Here is a 17,717-nt window from a genome sequence, read left to right on the forward strand (position 1 = left end):
TCTTGCAAAACTGAAACTCTACACCCATTAAACAACAACTCCCCATTTTCCCCTCTCCCCAGTCCCTGGCAACCACCATTTTACTTTCTGTTTCTGTGAATGTGGCTACTCTAGAAACCCCGTATAAATGGTATCATATAGTATTTGTCTTTTGTGACTGACTTAATTCACGTACCATGATGTTCTCAAAGTTCATCCATGTTGTATTTTGTGGCAGGATTTCCTTTCTTTCAGGCTGAATAACATTTCATTGTGTGAGTATATTGTTTATCCATTTATTCATCCGTGGACACTTGTATTGCTTCCTCCTCTTGGCTATTATATAGCTGCTGTGAACGTGGGTGGGCCTTCGTTCCATTTTTCTTCAACTTAATGGTGGCTACCCTAAGGCCATCTAAGCTGAAGGCTTCGCACAGGCTCCGGACGCGCAGGCTATGGGATCCTCCCGGACTGGGGGCACGAACCCATGTCCCCTGCATCGGCAGGCGGACTCTCAACCACTGCGCCACCAGGGAAGCCCACAGCTTCACTCTTAATCTGAGTCACTTTATACTACTGAGAAAATTGACTGGGCCTTTGTTGTTCAAAGCCTGTTTCAGTCTTTTCCCTTACTTTCTGGGGTCTAGAGGCAACTGTCTTTTCCAGCCCTTCAAAGCCTCAAATTCCTGAGCTGTCTATTCTCTTTCGTTACTCCTTGAAAAGTGGTCACTTCTCTCCTGTGCTCATCTCTTCCTGCAGTGTTTTGCCAGAGGGAGTTTTTCTTGCTTGAGTCACAGTCTGATGTGGGTGGTGGGTGAGGCGCTGTGCTCCGTAGTCCCTCAGGTGGCTGTCTGACTCCAGGGCCTTATCCTCACCTGTACCAGCAAAGAGAGAGAGAAGCGGGGAGGGTTGCACAGGAAGGCTTTTAGGAGCCTGACCTGGAAGTAGCATATGTTCTCCTACCCCCATTCCATTGGCAAGACTTGTTATTACAGCTCTCCTTAACTGGAAAGGAGGATGGGAAATTAAATCTTGCTCTGTCCCCAGGGAGAAAGGAAAGCAAGGTTTGGTGAGCACAGAGCAGCCACTGCCACAGGCTAGAGCTAAATTTGGAGGTGCAAGCCTATAGGTAGTGATTAAACCCATGAACAAAGATGGGGATCACCGGTAAAGATGTAATGAGAGTAATGGGGGACCATCACAAAAATAAGGGCACTATCTGGAGGGCCTGTCATGGTAAAAATAATTTATGTAACTTAACTTTACGATGTTTAGAAAAAGTACTCCCATGTATATAGGAAGTTTTAAACATGTGGATTAAAAATGGAAAAATAGCTTTTTCAGAAACTGGAATGTTTTCATTCCTTGAAGTTAATACAGAAAACAAAATATATTAGCGTGATTATTTTATGACTGATGAAGCCTGTGAGTATAAAATGACTCTGAATTTTAGAAATACTGTACTAAGTAAAGTAAAGATTAATTTTTGTTTATCACTTATTCAGTACATGTTTATTGAGCATCTAATATGTGACAGACAGTGTGAGCATTATAACAGTAACTCATAGGCCCTCAAGGGGGATCAAATTAAGTAGGAAAAAAAAAAAAGGCAAGGAGGGCTTCCCTGGTGGCACAGTGGTTGAGAGTCCGCCTGCCGATGCAGGGGACACGGGTTCGTGCCCCGGTCCGGGAGGATCCCACATGCCGCGGAGCGGCTGGGCCCGTGAGCCATGGCTGCTGAGCCTGCGCGTCCGGAGCCTGTGCTCCGCAACGGGAGAGGCCACAACAGTGAGAGGCCCATGTAACGCAAAAAAATAAGGCAAGTAATGAATACCTAAAACATGAGGCAGAATCTTCAAGACCACAGGAAGTGTTTAAAATGTGACACCACCAGGGTGGCAGTCTGGAGATGAAAGAGCATTGGTTTTGGAGTTAAGCAGATCTGGGTTTGAATCACAGCTCTGTAGCTCTCCACGTAACCTTGGGGAAGTTATTAACAACTTGGGACTTCTAGTTTCCTTATTTCCAAGTTGGTGATAATAATATCTACCTTTCAGGTTGTTGTGAAGATTAGGGGTAATATGTATACACAAAGCCTAACACAGTGCTTGGTATTACAAATATGGTAGTTATCTTCTTATTACTGAGGAAGGTAGAGCTCGTATTGGATTGGAAAAATGACCCTTACCTTCCACTAATTCATGAGTTCCTCATTCAGTAGTATTTAGCGAAGCATTACTGTGCACACAGTACTTAGACTGTGTGAGTATCTTTGTTCGCTACAGCCCCATTCAGTTTGCAATGCAGTCATGTTCGTACACAGGTCTGCAGCCACCAGGTTTATATGCTGTCTTCCCCTCTTTCAAGTGATCGAGACCACTCTGTCCCTTCTGACGCCGTCCCCATCCTCCTCTTTGCTATTGGCAGCTGCCTGACTTACTACCCCACACAGTCTTCTCTTCTGCCCACCGCTCTACCTTCATTGCTTGAATTTCCACAAGCTGCCCCTCAGGAAACCTGTTTTCTTCACATATAAATCTTCCTTAGCCCCCTTCCCTAAGCTTCTCCTTTCATTTTTTCCCAGTTACCTCAGGAATAACTCACCACCTTTTTTCTGTCTTGGCTTGCTCATTTTCCTTCTCACGTCATGGATATCGTTAAGAGTCTATGTCTTACACGTATCCAGGCATCTCCACAGAAGTCTCTCTTTGTGGACACTGACGCTGACGCCAGCTTCCGTTGCACACGTCCTGTCTGGCAGGCGCCGTGTTGAGCCTCCTTATCCTCCAGCAGTCCTATTGTAAACTAACTGAAGGCCAGGACCAGCTATACACCCTTCTCATTTCTCAGTACAGTCCTCTGCACACAGGAAATGGCTTGTAAATAGCTCTTGATCAGAGAAAGGAAGAACAATCAGTTTTACCTCTCAGAAAATAATTTTTGAGAAATTAATTCATATACAGTTGTATTTTGTTTCATTGCCAGTATTGCAGCAATATTCCTTTTTTATGATAAATGCAAACAGCCTCGCTTCAGTATTGGATTAAGTGTGCTTTTTGTGGGATTAGTTAGGGACCATTTATTACATTGTTTTTATGGCAAACTTGAATCTGAGTTCTAAACAGCTGCCTTTACAAAGTCATTTTGGTGCATAAATGTTAAGATGTGGACTCTCTGTTCAAAATTTTTCCCTATCAATAATTTTTTTAAAAAGAGGATTTAGTTTTCAGTGAAAGTGCCTCGTTTGTCTTTCTCTTCTGTATCTTCTTGTGCCATTTACCAAAAATAAAAATTCTCAAACTTTTTCAGTCTTCAGGCATGAGGTAATTGCTAGAGCCAACTGGAAATAGATCAGGGATTAACAGACATAGCACATGTTTGCCGATGTCCCAGGGTTTTGACTGCTGAGAGGCAGACATGCCGCTGTAACTGAAAACAGTCATCACTAGAGAGCATACAACTTTACAGAGAAAGAATGCTGTACTTGTTGTTGTCAGTGAATGTGCCGTATTATTTTGAGGGCTTGCCCATCATAAACAAGTTTAAAAACAACATCTAAGTTATGTCACCTCTGTATCTATCCTGTCACTGCTCTGTTGAAGACCTGAGTGCCTCTTCCTGGGCCACTGCCCTTGTCTCTCCCATATGTCCCGTCCGTGGTCCTTCCCCATCTGACCAGCCCTCCTCCGCAGCCTTCCCTTCACTGTTGCTCCTCAAAAACACTACGCTTATCAACCTTTCTTTTTCCTGATTTCTTCTTCTTTTATCCCTCCTTCCCTCCCTCCCTTTCCCTTCATCCTGTTTCTTTCACTTTTAGAAAACCGAAACAAAGTAGGTAAACGCACAGAACAAGTCCAGATGTCAGGAAAGGCCCAGTTCAAAAACTACTTCGTAATGTTTCTCTGAGTGTCTCTTCCATCCACATAGATGAATACACATCATCTTTATTTCCCCTGGGAAATTTATGTTTCTAGAACTTACCATATTCTCCCTTGTCTTACCATTATAGCTAGTGGACTGCAAGCTCCCTAAGAGCAGTATGCATGTGTGGTTTAACTTTGTACACCTCTTAACACCCCTTAGCAGAGGGGTCTGCTCATACTCAGGGCATAAGAAGTGTTTGTTAAATACTTACTTCTCTTCAAGATAGGCTAGTATAAATGTCCTTCATTTGAACTTGGTGTTTGTATCATTCACATTCTCTTTCACATGAGTGTAGATTTTCAAGGTGCAAGAGCAGTCCCTTTCTATTAACAAGTTTAATCTTGCTTTTCATTTGAATCCCAACAGTCAGTGAATTGTACCTTCTCTTTTGGTAGCCTCGTGTGCAAGCTGAACACAAGGACCACCATCCTCGCAGCAACCAACCCCAAAGGCCAGTACGACCCCCATGAGTCTGTGTCAGTGAACATTGCCCTTGGCAGCCCACTCTTAAGTCGATTTGACCTGATCCTGGTTTTGCTTGATACCAAGAATGAAGACTGGGATCGTATAATTTCTGCCTTTATCTTAGAAAACAAAGGTACGTGGAGACGAACAAATCATTCAAATTGACAAAAAGTAGACGTAACAAATGAAATTTTCCTTGAAGAAAATTAAATAAATACCCAAGGTACCGTAACTAATGGGCAGTAGAGAGAGGCTTAGATAGAAAGCAGTGAGACGAGTCAGTTAGTGAGCCCAGAATAACAAACGGAAGGAAAAGGGTCTTTCTCTGCTTGCCATTGATGAGGTTAAAGTTGGTAAATGTGTCCTTTGTGGTGAAAGGGGGCAACCTTATGATATATAATTACCACGTGGTTCACCTCTTGCACCCAAAAAAATGGACTGAGTTTATGAAACAGAATTCTAAATGTGGGACTGCTGTCAAAAACTTAGATTTACCAAGTACTATTTATTTCTGTATATGGCAGAACAGAATTATTCTGAATAATTTAAACCTCTGTAGGAAGCTTACCTTTATTAAGCTTAGCGCCTAAGACTGTTTATTATAGAACTATATGCAGAGACACATCTAGATTTCAATGGCCACAAAACCTGAAGGTCATCTTTTTAAAAATGAGTACAAGAACTTTAGCAAAACCCTTAATATGAGATGTTTGCCTGTTCTTAGAAATTACTGACCCAATACGTGATATATACAGGTTATCCAAGCAAATCAGAGAAGCTCTGGAGCATGGAAAAGATGAAAACCTATTTCTGCCTCATTAGGAATCTGCAGCCCACACTGTCTGATGAGGGTAATCAAGTTCTCCTCCGGTACTACCAGATGCAGAGGCAGAGCGATTCCCGGAACGCTGCCCGGACAACCATCCGCCTGCTGGAAAGCTTGATACGATTAGCAGAAGGTTTATTTCCTTCAGCAGATAATACTTTTATCGGGTGTCCAGTGTGAGCAAGGCATGGGGCTTGGCACCGTGAATTCAGAGATGAGTGAGGATGACCGCTGAGGTGCTTGCTCATAGTTGCTTAAAAAGTAAAAACTCTGAGCTATGAAACCACTCTTCTGGGGACGGATTATAGATGTTGAGTGGAACGAAGCGTCGTTCAGAAAGAGGAATCTCTGTGACATCTCAGAACCTCCCATAACTTAAGACGTCATTCATGTAGAAGGTCTCATTTACGGATGTTTGTTTCTCGATGGCTTCTGTTAGCACTTGGGGTGGAATACTCCCTTACTGGGAAATATTTCCTATATAGCACCCTGGGTTATTTCTCACCAGTTGCCACTCACAGCCCACCACTAGCACAATAATGCTGAATTAACAGTACCACGCTCTATCCCATCCCTAAGGTATGAGACTTACATGCATACTTGCAGCTAATATGCGTCTCCAGACGTTTTCTTTTTTTTCTAATACTGGCTTTTACATTTAGCCCTTATTAAACAATCCTAAATTTTTTTCACATGAGCTGACTGTATCATATGATGATATAATATATGCTTACCAAAAAGTTCTATAAAACAAAAGTGCCTCCCTCACTTTTTCAAGGATTTATAACGAATATTAAGGCAAGAAATACCCAAGATTCAGGCTTGCAAATTTGGCAGTTTTGAAAAGCTCACAGATAAAGAGATGTATCAGAGATGAGAAATGAATATTAATTTTAATTTTGTATGATTTATAATAGATTAGAAAGTAAGGATTAAAAGTCACTGAATATTAAATATATGCCGCATAGCACCTTTCTTTGCTGGAGCCCAGAGTACCTTTTCATGTAAATACACAGAACTGCCATGGGCTGTGCAGAAGGATTAGGCCCATTATTAGAGAAACAACCTTAAAGCTAGTTGAAGTTAGACTTACGTGCTTGCTCTAGTAAAATGTATTTGTTATTAGTAGCTCATTTATAAAATACAGTTTTGGAATGGGGGGATCCAGGAGAGTATTACATTTATCACCTCAAAAATTCATAAAAATAATTCTCCATAATTTCAAATGCACCTTATTAGCTCATGCTCGCCTGATGTTCCGTGACACAGTGACTCTGGAAGATGCTATTACAGTGGTGTCGGTAATGGAGTCCTCCATGCAGGTAAGGATATTTTGTACCTGATGTTTTGTTTTGTTTTGTTTTGTTTTTCCGGTACACGGGCCTCTCACTGTTGTGGCCTCTCCCGTTGCGGAGCACAGGCTCCGGACGCGCAGGCTCAGCGGCCATGGCTCACGGTCCCAGCCACTTGGCGGCATGTGGGATCTTCCCGGACCGGGGCACAAACCCGTGTCTCCTGCATCGGCAGGTGGACTCTCAACCACTGCGCCACCAGGGAAGCCCTGTACCTAATGTTTGAACCCTAGTTACAAGCATTGTTTAAAAGAGACAATTTATAGCCTATCAGGAGTTATAAAAATGATCATATTCTAGACCTAGTAATTCCTGGAAATATATCCAAAGGAAACTATTTAAAAGAAGGGGTAAAAATTGTCATAGAAACAATCTCTGCATCAGTAGCATTGCTTTACCCACTGGTATAAAGCAGTGGGTCTCAATCCTTTTTCTCCTCAACACGCCTGGGAGATGCTTATGGTCCCACTAGAGACAGTGTGGCTTCTCAGAGCAATGCGTGCCACCAGGAATTGAGGGAGAGGACCACTGAAATTTGAAAAAGGCTCCCAGGTGATTCTGATACTGTGATGGGGGTGTAGAGGGCTGGTCTCAGCCATCTGGGATCAGTGGCCTCTGGTGTGTACTTCCTGTCTGCAGGCTAGCCTGGTGACTCTCCCTGGCATTTCCCATTTTCTCACCCTTTCAGGGAGGTGCTCTGCTGGGAGGTGTGAATGCACTCCACACATCCTTTCCTGATAACCCTCTGGAGCAGTACCAGAAGCAGTGTGAACTTATTCTGGAAAAGCTGGAGCTGCACAGCCTCTTAAGGGAAGAGCTAAGAAGACTTGAAAGGTGAGAAAAGAAAACCAAGAAAAGCATGTGATGGAAAATGCTTGTTTGGCATTTAGTGAAATGGAAGAAGTATCAAGTAAGTGGAAAATCTGTCTGTACTCTCAGTAGGGGATTTCAGTTATCTAGTACTGTATAATCTACTACCTCAAAGCTCAGTAGCTTAAAAACAAAACAAAACAAACAAAAAAAGACACCACAACTTTTTAGTGCTCACTTTTCTGGGAGTCAGAAATTCAGGAGCTCTCAGTGGGGATGGCTTATCTCCATCCCACATAGTGCCAGCTGGGGTCACTCATACGCCTGCATTTATTTAGCTGGGAGCTCAATTGGAATTGGAACATCCAAGATACCTTCCATGATGCGTGGTGCCTTCGCAGGGGTGGCTTAAATGGCCGGGGGCTAGCTGGGCTCTCTCTACGGTAAGGTAGTAAGAATTCTGAGGTGGTAGCTTAGGACTCAAGTAGCTTAGCAAAAGTGGAAGCTGCAGGCCTCTTATGGGCCGGAGCTGACTCAGCATCACTTCTACCACATTTTGTAGTTCAGAGCAAGTCACAGGGTCAACCCACATGCAAGGTAAAGGGAAATGGACACCACCTCTCGATGGGAGAAGTGGCGTAGACATATAGGAAAGAGGGAGTTGATGGCCGCCTCTTTGGAGACCACCTTCCACAGCTGCATTTCCTCGGCTTACTGGTTTGGTGAGCCTCGTGGAGAACACTGACTGGTCCTTTACTATATGTAATAAACTGGGTCCTGATTATATGAGAAGCACCAAGGTGTGCCACCTACAGTTTACACCCAATATGACACACAGTTTCCATCAAGAAACCTTGGTGAATGGGCTGTATCCTGTTTACTGCCACTTTGCCTTCTTCTCTTTCTTTGGCTCAGTATAAGAAGTAGAGCAGTGCTATTCGGAGAGGTGGCTGGGACTGCTGTTGAGGAAGAGGAAGTTGGCCTCTAAGGGAGTGACCTATCCCATCCTGGGCCAGACCCAGACACAAAATATTTTATAACTTGGCAGTATCGTTTTTCATCACCAGGAGAGGACATGTGCAATGGCCTTTACATAAAGAATCTTAGTGCTTATTAATATATTAATTCTTTTCTTACTGTTTGTAAAGCTCTCTTCAAAGCATAATAAATATTTGATCATTAGTCATTATATATCTCTGGTAGAAGAAAATCGCAGGTAGAGGCCCAGACTGCTCTCAGGCCAGCCGGTGCTGGCGCACTGGGAAGGTCACAGAAGCAGAAGTGGAAGTACTGACTCTCACCCAGGAAACGCCTTCCTGGTCCATTAGCAGCAGCACTGACTTTCCCTTCAGCATCATGATTTCCTTCCCTACATGCCCCAGTCCATGACTTTTAAAATTTTACAATTTAACAGTCAGACTAAAAAAAACTCCCCAGTGAGAATGAGGTATTTTATGTTAAAGAAGGAACTGTTTTTCTTTTTTTTATATAAATTTATTTTTTGGCTGCATTGGGTCTTCGTTGCTGCGTGCAGGCTTTTCTCTGGTTGCGGCGAGCAGGGGCTACTCTTCGTTGCGGTGCTCAGGCTTCTCATCACGGTGGCTTCTCTGGTTGCAGAGCATGGGCTCTAGGCACATGGGCTTCAGTAGTTGTGGCACGCGGGCTCAGTAGTTGTGGCTCTCGGGCTCTAGAGCGCAGGCTCAGTAGTTGTGGTGCACGGGCATAGTTGCTCCACGGCATGTGAGATGTTCCCGGACCAGGGCTCGAACCCGTGTCCCCTGCACTGGCAGGCGGATTCTTAACCACCGTGCCACCAGGGAAGTCCCGACATTTATTTTAAATATTCTGTTTTAGTATCAGGACTCAGCACAGTGCCTCACATGGACTACTGAATAAATGACTGATTTTATGGCCTTATTCACACTGGGATTTTGCCACCAGGGAAGACCATGAAGGAACTGTTTTTCATCCTACAGGGGAACAACTCAGGAAGGACAACAGCAATGTTTCAAAACTCCCCTTTCTAGTGACTTGTTAAAATGTGGACATGTGGGAAGGAATGTGTCACACACATTACCTAAAGAATTTTTGCCTGAACTTTCACGTTTGCATGCTCCCTAAATACATGAGCTTCTAAAAAGCCTGACTTGGAGTCTGTGCCTGTGAAGCAAGAGTGAGGAATGGCAAGTGTGTCCATCGGGCCTCTTCCTTGTTCGTGTGAGTGGGTTAATGACTGACCTGAATCTGGTTACCGGTGTTGATCTCAAAGCTGGGGGCTGGTGAATGGAGGGCATGTGGGAGCAGAGCAGCTGCACAGCGAGAATTTGGGGAGCACACTGAGATTATTGACTGTTTAAGTAAAACCTTGAGAATTCTTTTCCTGGCATTTCTCTCCTATTTGCTCACTCTCTTCATCCAGCAGTGTTCTTGTTCTGTTTATAAAACCTCAGCACAGCCTTTTGGGGAAGTGTGGGGACTGGTTTTGTCCCACTAATACCCAGGTGCCAGCCTGCAGTAAACTTGCACTTTGTCTAAAATCAGACTCTTTTTTTTTTTTTTTTTTGGTCTCCTGGCTTTTTCACGATAAAAGCTCTTCCTCTGGTTCTTTTATAGTTTGATGTAGCTGATCCTTTTCAGGCCTGTCCTGGGTTTGGCTTTGCTTTTGGAAAGGCTGCTCATTTTGAGTGGCCAGAACCTGGTCATTTTGACTACCCTAAGCTGACATGCTGGATTCAGGAAAGAAGGAATGTGAGGCTCAGAACCAGTGTTGTGTGATAGAAAAATAGCAATTGGACTTACCAAATTCAAGATGACCCTCCTGGAGGGAAAGAAGGGAAACAAAAAAAGAGTAGGTGATGGTCTAAAAAATAGACCTTAAAGTGGCCTTTGAAATGTTTTTTTTCTTCTGGTATTTCTCTGTAATGCAAGGGCATGTTCTGGAGCTGATCCTCACAGCAGCAAAGCCAGGTGTCCCACAAAGGAACCTCCAAGACACACTCTAAAGCCAAGCTTAGCAAGAGGGAAAACCCCCAGTAGCATGTGGGTTTATCCCCTTGGGAAAGAGTTTTCTATTTCCTAAGGAGAGCACATGTGAATAATAAAGCTGTTTGTATTTTTATCACTTTTCTTTGGGAAAATGCTTTACTAGTGACGGCCAGCCTCAAATGGTGGCTGTTCTACCCATCTCAAAACGACCGAGCAATCCCACTCCTGGGCGTATACCCTGAGAAAACCATAATTCAAAGAGTCATGTACCACAATGTTCATTGAAGCTCTATTTACAATAGCCAGGACATGGAAGCAACCTAAGTGTCCATCGACAGATGAATGGATAAAGAAGGTGTGGCACATATATACAATGGAATATTACTCAGCCATAAAGAGAAACGAAATTAAGTTATCTGTAGTGAGGTGGATGGACCTAGAGTCTGTCATACAGAGTGAATTAAGTCAGAAAGAGAAAAACAAATACAGTATGCTAACACATATATATGGAATCTTAAAAAAAAAAATGGTTATGAAGAACCTAGGGCCAGGACAGGAATAAAGACAGACGTAGAGAATGGGCTTGAGGACACGGGGAAGGGGAAGGGGAAGGTGGGAAGAAGTGAGAGAGTGGCATGGACATACATACACTACCAAGTGTAAAATAGATAGCTAGTGGGAAGCAGCTGCATAGCACAGGGAGATTATCTCGGTGCTTTGTGACCACCTAGAGGGGTGGGATAGGGAGGGTGGGAGGGAGATGCAAGAGGGAGGAGATATGGGGGTATATGTATATGTATAGCTGATTCACTTTGTTATAAAGCAGAAACTAACACACCTTGTAAAGCAATTATACTCCAATAAAGATGTTTCAAAAACAAAAACAGCGTGTAAAGATGTCTTACGAGGTATAGTAAAATGCAGAATTTAAACAGTGGAGAAATTAATTTCACACATCAGAATCAGACTAAGATAGTAGGGCTAAATTATTCTACCCTTAAAATTCCCATAAATTTTTAAAGTTATGGAGCGTTAACAATTACGAGTATCCCTGACCTCAATTTGATACTGAAAGTATACTAGATAGTAGTAATTTTGAAAGCTATTTGGGTTTTTTTTTTTTGTTTTGCCTTTGTCTGGCTGTGACTACAAATGAACCTAGGTTTTCCTGTATTGATGTTCCCAACTCTACCAGTGACTATAGTCCAAAATAATTTTCGGGTATTTTTTTCCCCAATTGTAAGCAATAATGCACGTTCTTCATAGAGTATTTTGAAAGTATCAATAATAAATGAATAATGAAAAAATCAAACATAATCTTATTTCCCAGAGAGAGCTATCATTAACATGTTAATGTATTTAAATATATTTAAGTTTAAAATCCATTTAATTTTAACGTATTTTCTTCTGTTTCTTTTTCTATGATTACCCATGAGCTTTAGAATAATTTACTCATCTGCTTTTTGGTGTAGTTTCTGTTTGGATTTAGTGCATGGAAGCAGTCATATTGCCCCTTATACTGAGAAGGCATTTCTAGGTTGTTAGGAGGGGACATGCTTTTGAGAAGCTACAAGCCCTGTTAGAAATTGGTCCTCTGGCATTATTCCAGTTTAAAACGAATATCACAAGATGAGCTCCGCCTTCTGGGCAGGTCAGTAGGTTTCAACTCTGTATCAGTCTAATGGAGAGTGGCTGCCCAGAACACATGCTGAAACGTGGCTGGGCTAGGCAGGGAAGAGGTCACAGCTGCCTGGAGGAGGTCTACCATGCAGGTGGCTGCCAGAGGGGCGGGGGCCACAGCGTGGAGGAGTCACAGTCTGTTTACTCCTGAGGAAGGTGATTTTTCAGAGGCACGAAAATTCAGTACCTCAGTTAAGTCAAGAGATGTGAGGAGCTCGTAAACTATAGTCTTTCACTTTGGTTCAGATCTGAGGACTGGCTACCAAACAACTCGAGCCACTTCTCTTGGTCCATAATCAGCAACGCTGCACATAGCCACCAGTCTGTCTTGTAGGGGAACATTTAACACGAGAGAGAAGACTGAGCATTCTAAAATGAATGAAATGGACTTTCAGAGAGATCTGAGAATATGTACACAAACCTGCTACTTCATTTTCTTTATTTTACTACCGTTTTAGGTCAAATTAGAACGATTATCAGAACACTTGAATTCTGTCCTGATGAAAGTATAATTTCCTCCTGCTGCTCTAAGGGACTGTATGTGGTATTAACCCGGAATTATATTGGACTTAAACCCTCAGATGGCATCTCAGAGAATAAAGAAATGAAAAGATTAAAGCAGTACACGTTTTCCTTATCTTCTACAGGTTACAGAATCAGAGTGTGTGTCAACACCGGCCACGGGCAATGGAAGCAGAGACGACTTCAGGGTCCCTGAGAGATGATCCAGGGGAAGAATCAAAGCTCAGCCCATCAGCTCAGCAGGAAGTGAACTGCAGCACACATCTGTCCTCTACTGGAGGCAGGCCTGGGGGAAGCCCACCTCTCAATCCCCCATCCCATCTGGGGCCCGATAGACTGACAAGTAGAAGGCATTCAGCTGAGCACAAAAATAGCCAAGATGACAGTTTGGACCGGTTTGACTCCATGGCAACTCATCCGATGGAACCTAAAAACACCGTTCCTGTGTCTCCTAGTCCCAAAACAAGTGGGGGGGAAATGGCTTTGAAAATCTCCAACAACAAATCTCAGGGTAAGGAAAAAAGGGAGCCAGGCCAAAGGAGCAAATTGGAAACTGGACCGCTTCCAACACCAGAAGAGACAGAAGCTCCATTGAGGCCAGACAGCCTTGAGGGTGAAAAGGCAAAAAAGGCAGCAATGGTTTCTGAAGCAGCAGTATCTGCTGATGAGCCAGACTCAGTACTGACTCATCACGTCCCCAGGAAACTGCACAAGCTGCGCAAGGAGAGGGCCCAGGAGTGGTGCAGGAATCCCGCCAGGCCGCCCTCGCAGCCCACAAGCTCTCCTCATCCTCGGCCCACTCCTGTACAGAGCCCAGAGAGAGTGCTTGGAACTCCCAAAAGAAAGAGACAGAAATCCCTTGCTCGGGTGCAAGAGCCGCACCTTGAACGTGTTGAGAGTCCGGGTCCCCCTGTGGCCGAACTAGCAAAGTTTACTTTCAGAAAGAAGTCAAAACTGATCCACTCTCCTGAAGACTGCAGCCCTGTGTCTCCTGGCACGAGTGAAACAGCAGTTCAGAGTCCTGAAATTCCCCAACGTAGAGCAAGAGGAAAAGCAGCTCTGCCTGGGAAGGGTCCAGACAAGCTGGCCTCTACCTCAGAAGTCAGAAGCCCAGCTCAGCTGCAAGATAAGACAAAGGAGGTGTCACGGCAGCCACCGGACAGAGACGGCCCGAGAGAGAAGAGGGAACGTGGCCCTGCAAAGGGAGCTGTCCAGCCTGACTTAGAGCTTGGGAGCAACACTGGGCGTTTGCATCTTGCTTCTGAAAGAGACAGAAAGGAAGAGGTTTCGTGCCATAGTAAAAGTGGCAAGGTTCGTGCTTGCACGTTAGCGAGATTGGCAAACTTCTCCTTTACTTCCCCCTCTGAATCCAAATCAGAATCCCCTCCTCCTCCTGAAAGTAAGAACCTGGGTGAGGGAGGCCCCAGCCCTCTTCTTGTGACCGCAGGTACAGTGCTTGGCAGGAAAAGGAAAACTTTTCAGCTGGGGGGATCCACCGAGAGACTGAGTCTTTCCAAAACATCTCTCTTCACTTTACCGGAACTAGATGATGAACCATTAGACTTTGATTGGGATGAAGAAATAAGAAAAAAGCCATAATCATGAAAAGCTTTCTGGTCAGGTTTCACCCTCATCCACTCAAGCCCGCACCTTCAGGATATCAACATGGTGTTTATGGATATATAGAAGTATTGGCCATATTGGGTGCCATTCTGAACACCAGCCCCCCCATCAGGTTTTATAAATTCAGGTTTATCTTCATGATTTGAAAAGGTGTGTAATCAATGAAGGTCAGTGTGATACCAGTACTTGAATCTAATTGAATCTAATTAATTAACAATTGTGCTTGATTTTGCAAACAGAGTACTTATATTCCCAAAGATGTTTCTGTTTGTTTTGTTTGGGTTTGGTTTTATTTTTTTAGGGGGTAGGTTTTCCTGCAATCCCTTCATTCACTCAGGAGCAAATGCCAGGAAGGTAACACTCACAACCCTGACAAGTCAGATGAACTCTTTTTCTGTTTGTTTGTTTTTTTCCTTTGTTGTTTTTTTTTTTTTTTTTTTTACCCAAGATGTGCTGAGTGTGGTAAATATTTATTATGATTTGCCAAAATCATGTGATTTTTTAATAATTTTTTTGTACTTATTCTCATGCATCAGATTAAATATGACTGAAGCTTTTGTTTCTTTGAGAGGTCTTCTCACAGTTCCATGATAGTCATAGAGATGTGGCCACTGGTCAAATAGTAGCTTTCTTGGGGTATTGACCTTTTGAGTCTTCCTTTCTTTCTTGAGCCAACAGTTTGTGCTTCAGATTCTTTTTTATGTCTTGGTGACTTACCTTCAATACAATTTAAATCCTACAGTTGGAAGAAGAGAGTGTGCAGTAGTCTCAGTCATATATCATGGCATCCATCCAAGTGGTTAACATGGAAACATGATTCCTACTAAGTTATGATTCATTTGTCTTTAAAACCAAGCAATAACTGTGTTTGGTAGGAAAAGACCACTCAAGCTTTGTCTTTCTTAAATGCTTTTAGAGTAACTTTTTTCTTTTAGATTCTAGCAAGGGTTGTTAGGATTTCATAATTATAGACGTTCTCTTCTGAAGTTTGAACTTGGAAAATGATAATAGAATCTTTCATTGTCTGAGGGACTTTAGACATGAGGAATACTGAAAACTATATGTACTTTGTCTAATGATCACTTCATTAAATTCATACAGAAAAAAAATTAGGAATCTAGTTTTTCTTGAGCGTTTAAACATTAATTCCAAAATTGACTAATTAAATTTTCTGAAAAATTTTAAACTATGAGTACAAATTTAGTATGGATGAGTCTTGAAATCCTCAAACACCTTAAGCAGCTGATGAACAACATACATAAGCAGTGATTATAAGTTATTATTGCACATTCACATAAACCTATCCTAAAACATCAAGGCTATGGTTTAGGTAATTTCTTCATTATTTCTGTACTTTACTAACTTCCCAGTGTAGTATGATTCTTAATGTGATATAGTCCTAATTTTTAAGTATTAGTACTTCCCTGAGTTTTAGCATTCTTACGAGAACTAAAGGAAAAGCAAAGCATCTGGGTTGTTGACTGGTGATTCTTGGCCTGGATATGGTCTGATTGTGAAGACTAGGGTATTTCAAACTTGAGCCACAGTGTCGAGCTGACTTTTTTTATGGTAAACTTTTAAGTTCCTTTCTTATAAATTATTGTCTTTGAAACTTGGTATCTTTTGCAGTAGTGATGTATGAAGCTGGGCATGGCTGATAATTCCTAACCTATTGATTTGCCATTAGGGTATTTTGATCTGTTCTGTTTTTTATCATTTAATATGGTTGTATTCTAGAGCTTTCATTTCAGTCTTGATTGTAGAGCACTTAGTTTCATGTAGTTAACTTGTCTCTTCAGGACACTGAGTAATTCACATTTTAAAATACAGTGTTGAATTGTCCGTCCTCCTTAGTTACCGTATATGACCGTCTATGCCATCTTCTACCTGGTATTATCTCACCATATGTCCTATTATTTGTGCTAATAAATCCACCCTACTTTTTTTAGTACCTTCTTCTGCCAGGATCATTTGGTCAAGTTACAAGTTCCATGTGTTTATTCTTCAGTGCTTACCCAGAGAGCAATGACTATATATGTAAATATTATAAACAGACATAATTATTAGAAGAAATAAACTACTCAATATGACTGCTCCCCTACTTATTAAAAAAAATAAACTTCTGTCACAGCTTAGTTTCGTGTTATGACCACCTCTGTACTTGTTTTTGATGTGCAAATTCTTACAACTCAGTCAGTGGGAAGTCCCTTTATGTTCACACCAATGTCCTTTTAAGACTCTGATTTTCCCAAAAGCACCCAAGCTATCTGAAAACAACAGCATGTTCCAGACTCATTTTATTTTTTTTCCCAACTCAAGTCATAGAATCCACTACCCCTAAGGCACTTTATTCCTTTAGTGACAAACAGTATTAAAGGCCGAACACAGGGCTTTGGGGATGCATGGGGAAGTCAGTACTGCCACTACTGTGGGGTCCCTTAGTTTCAGAGCCGAAAATGTTTAATGTCCTGAGGTCACATTTTATCCTGCTGTGTCCTACTTTTTTTTACACTGTGTGATTTCACAACCACTAAGACTTTCTCTTATATGGTATTTAATGTGTGTACCAAGGAAAAACACATGTCTCAGGGGAAATGTGTACAGTCTCAAAAATCATATTTTTAGTCAATAAAGGAAAGTATAAAAATAACCTTTAATTCTGAATCAACATGTCAGGATATAGTTTTTTCAGGCCAGTGGACTCCTTGAAAACATTGTAATAATGTAAAATTATATAAACACAATAAAAGCTGTACCTAATTTTCTTTGTGAGAGGACCAAACCAGGATCTTAATTCTATCATAACTACATAGAAGAGTTGAGTTTTCTGACATTGTTAAAGATATACTTTTCAGTGTATATGTGGTATTCTAAAATTTACAATAGGGATTTTATTATTTTAATTTTTAGTGTTTCTTAGAAATACAGACAAAACAAGCATGTTATTCTGATATCTTTAACTCTTTGGCTTAACTCAGCCAAACTGTAAACTGTTTTTTGAAGGTATACCAAAACTATAATAATAGAGATCTATTCTTGATTGACAGGTTTTAATTCTTGCAAACCTACGTATTCTTTATGTGTGTATTGCATTTGATTTCTATGCCTTCCCCTAGTGCTAAATCTGCCTAGCTGGTGGAATTACTGGAAGAACAGTTCTAGAGAAAATCTTAGGTCAGCCACAAGGAAGATCCCTAGAGCTCACTTTCAGCCAATCCACAACACTTGGGTGTTCAGAACCTACCTACCCTGATGAATGTCTAAGTCTAGGGACTACCTGGGACCAGGTTAACCTTTCAGATGCAGCTTATCAGACACCCTAGTTCCAAATCTGACAAACTCAAAATGTGGAAGGCGAGGCCAGTGTGTATTCCTCAGTGTTCAGAATAACATTTTCCATGTCTGCTTTCCATATTGTTAACATTCAGGAAAGGTAAAAGAAGGCTCCTGGCTCACATTAGTACTCTCTCCAGTAGAGGTTTTGCTGTCTATGACCCATCTTGCAAGTGGCGAAGCAGCCCTCCACCCCAGGTATACGGGGGAGCATTAAC

The 17,717-nt window shown here is 42.1% G+C and overlaps 1 protein-coding gene across 2 annotated transcripts in view; it reads left to right on the forward strand.

The window, feature by feature from the left end:
* Positions 1 to 16,291, forward strand: part of MCM9 (minichromosome maintenance 9 homologous recombination repair factor) — an 82,927-nt gene extending 66,636 nt beyond the window's left edge. The window contains exons 9-13 of one of the 2 annotated variants that reach the window (XM_060167345.1): positions 4,299 to 4,501; positions 5,124 to 5,327; positions 6,434 to 6,516; positions 7,235 to 7,380; positions 12,669 to 16,291. In XM_060167345.1, coding sequence (XP_060023328.1) covers positions 4,299 to 4,501; positions 5,124 to 5,327; positions 6,434 to 6,516; positions 7,235 to 7,380; positions 12,669 to 14,142 — 2,110 coding nt within the window. In that variant the 3' untranslated portion in view covers positions 14,143 to 16,291. The remainder of the gene's footprint in view (positions 1 to 4,298; positions 4,502 to 5,123; positions 5,328 to 6,433; positions 6,517 to 7,234; positions 7,381 to 12,668) is intronic. The other variant, XM_060167346.1, reaches the window with a different exon arrangement.
* The last annotated feature ends 1,426 nt before the right edge of the window (positions 16,292 to 17,717 follow it).

This window comes from Lagenorhynchus albirostris, chromosome 12, assembly GCF_949774975.1.
Source record: "Lagenorhynchus albirostris chromosome 12, mLagAlb1.1, whole genome shotgun sequence".
NCBI classification, from domain to species: Eukaryota; Metazoa; Chordata; class Mammalia; order Artiodactyla; family Delphinidae; genus Lagenorhynchus; species Lagenorhynchus albirostris.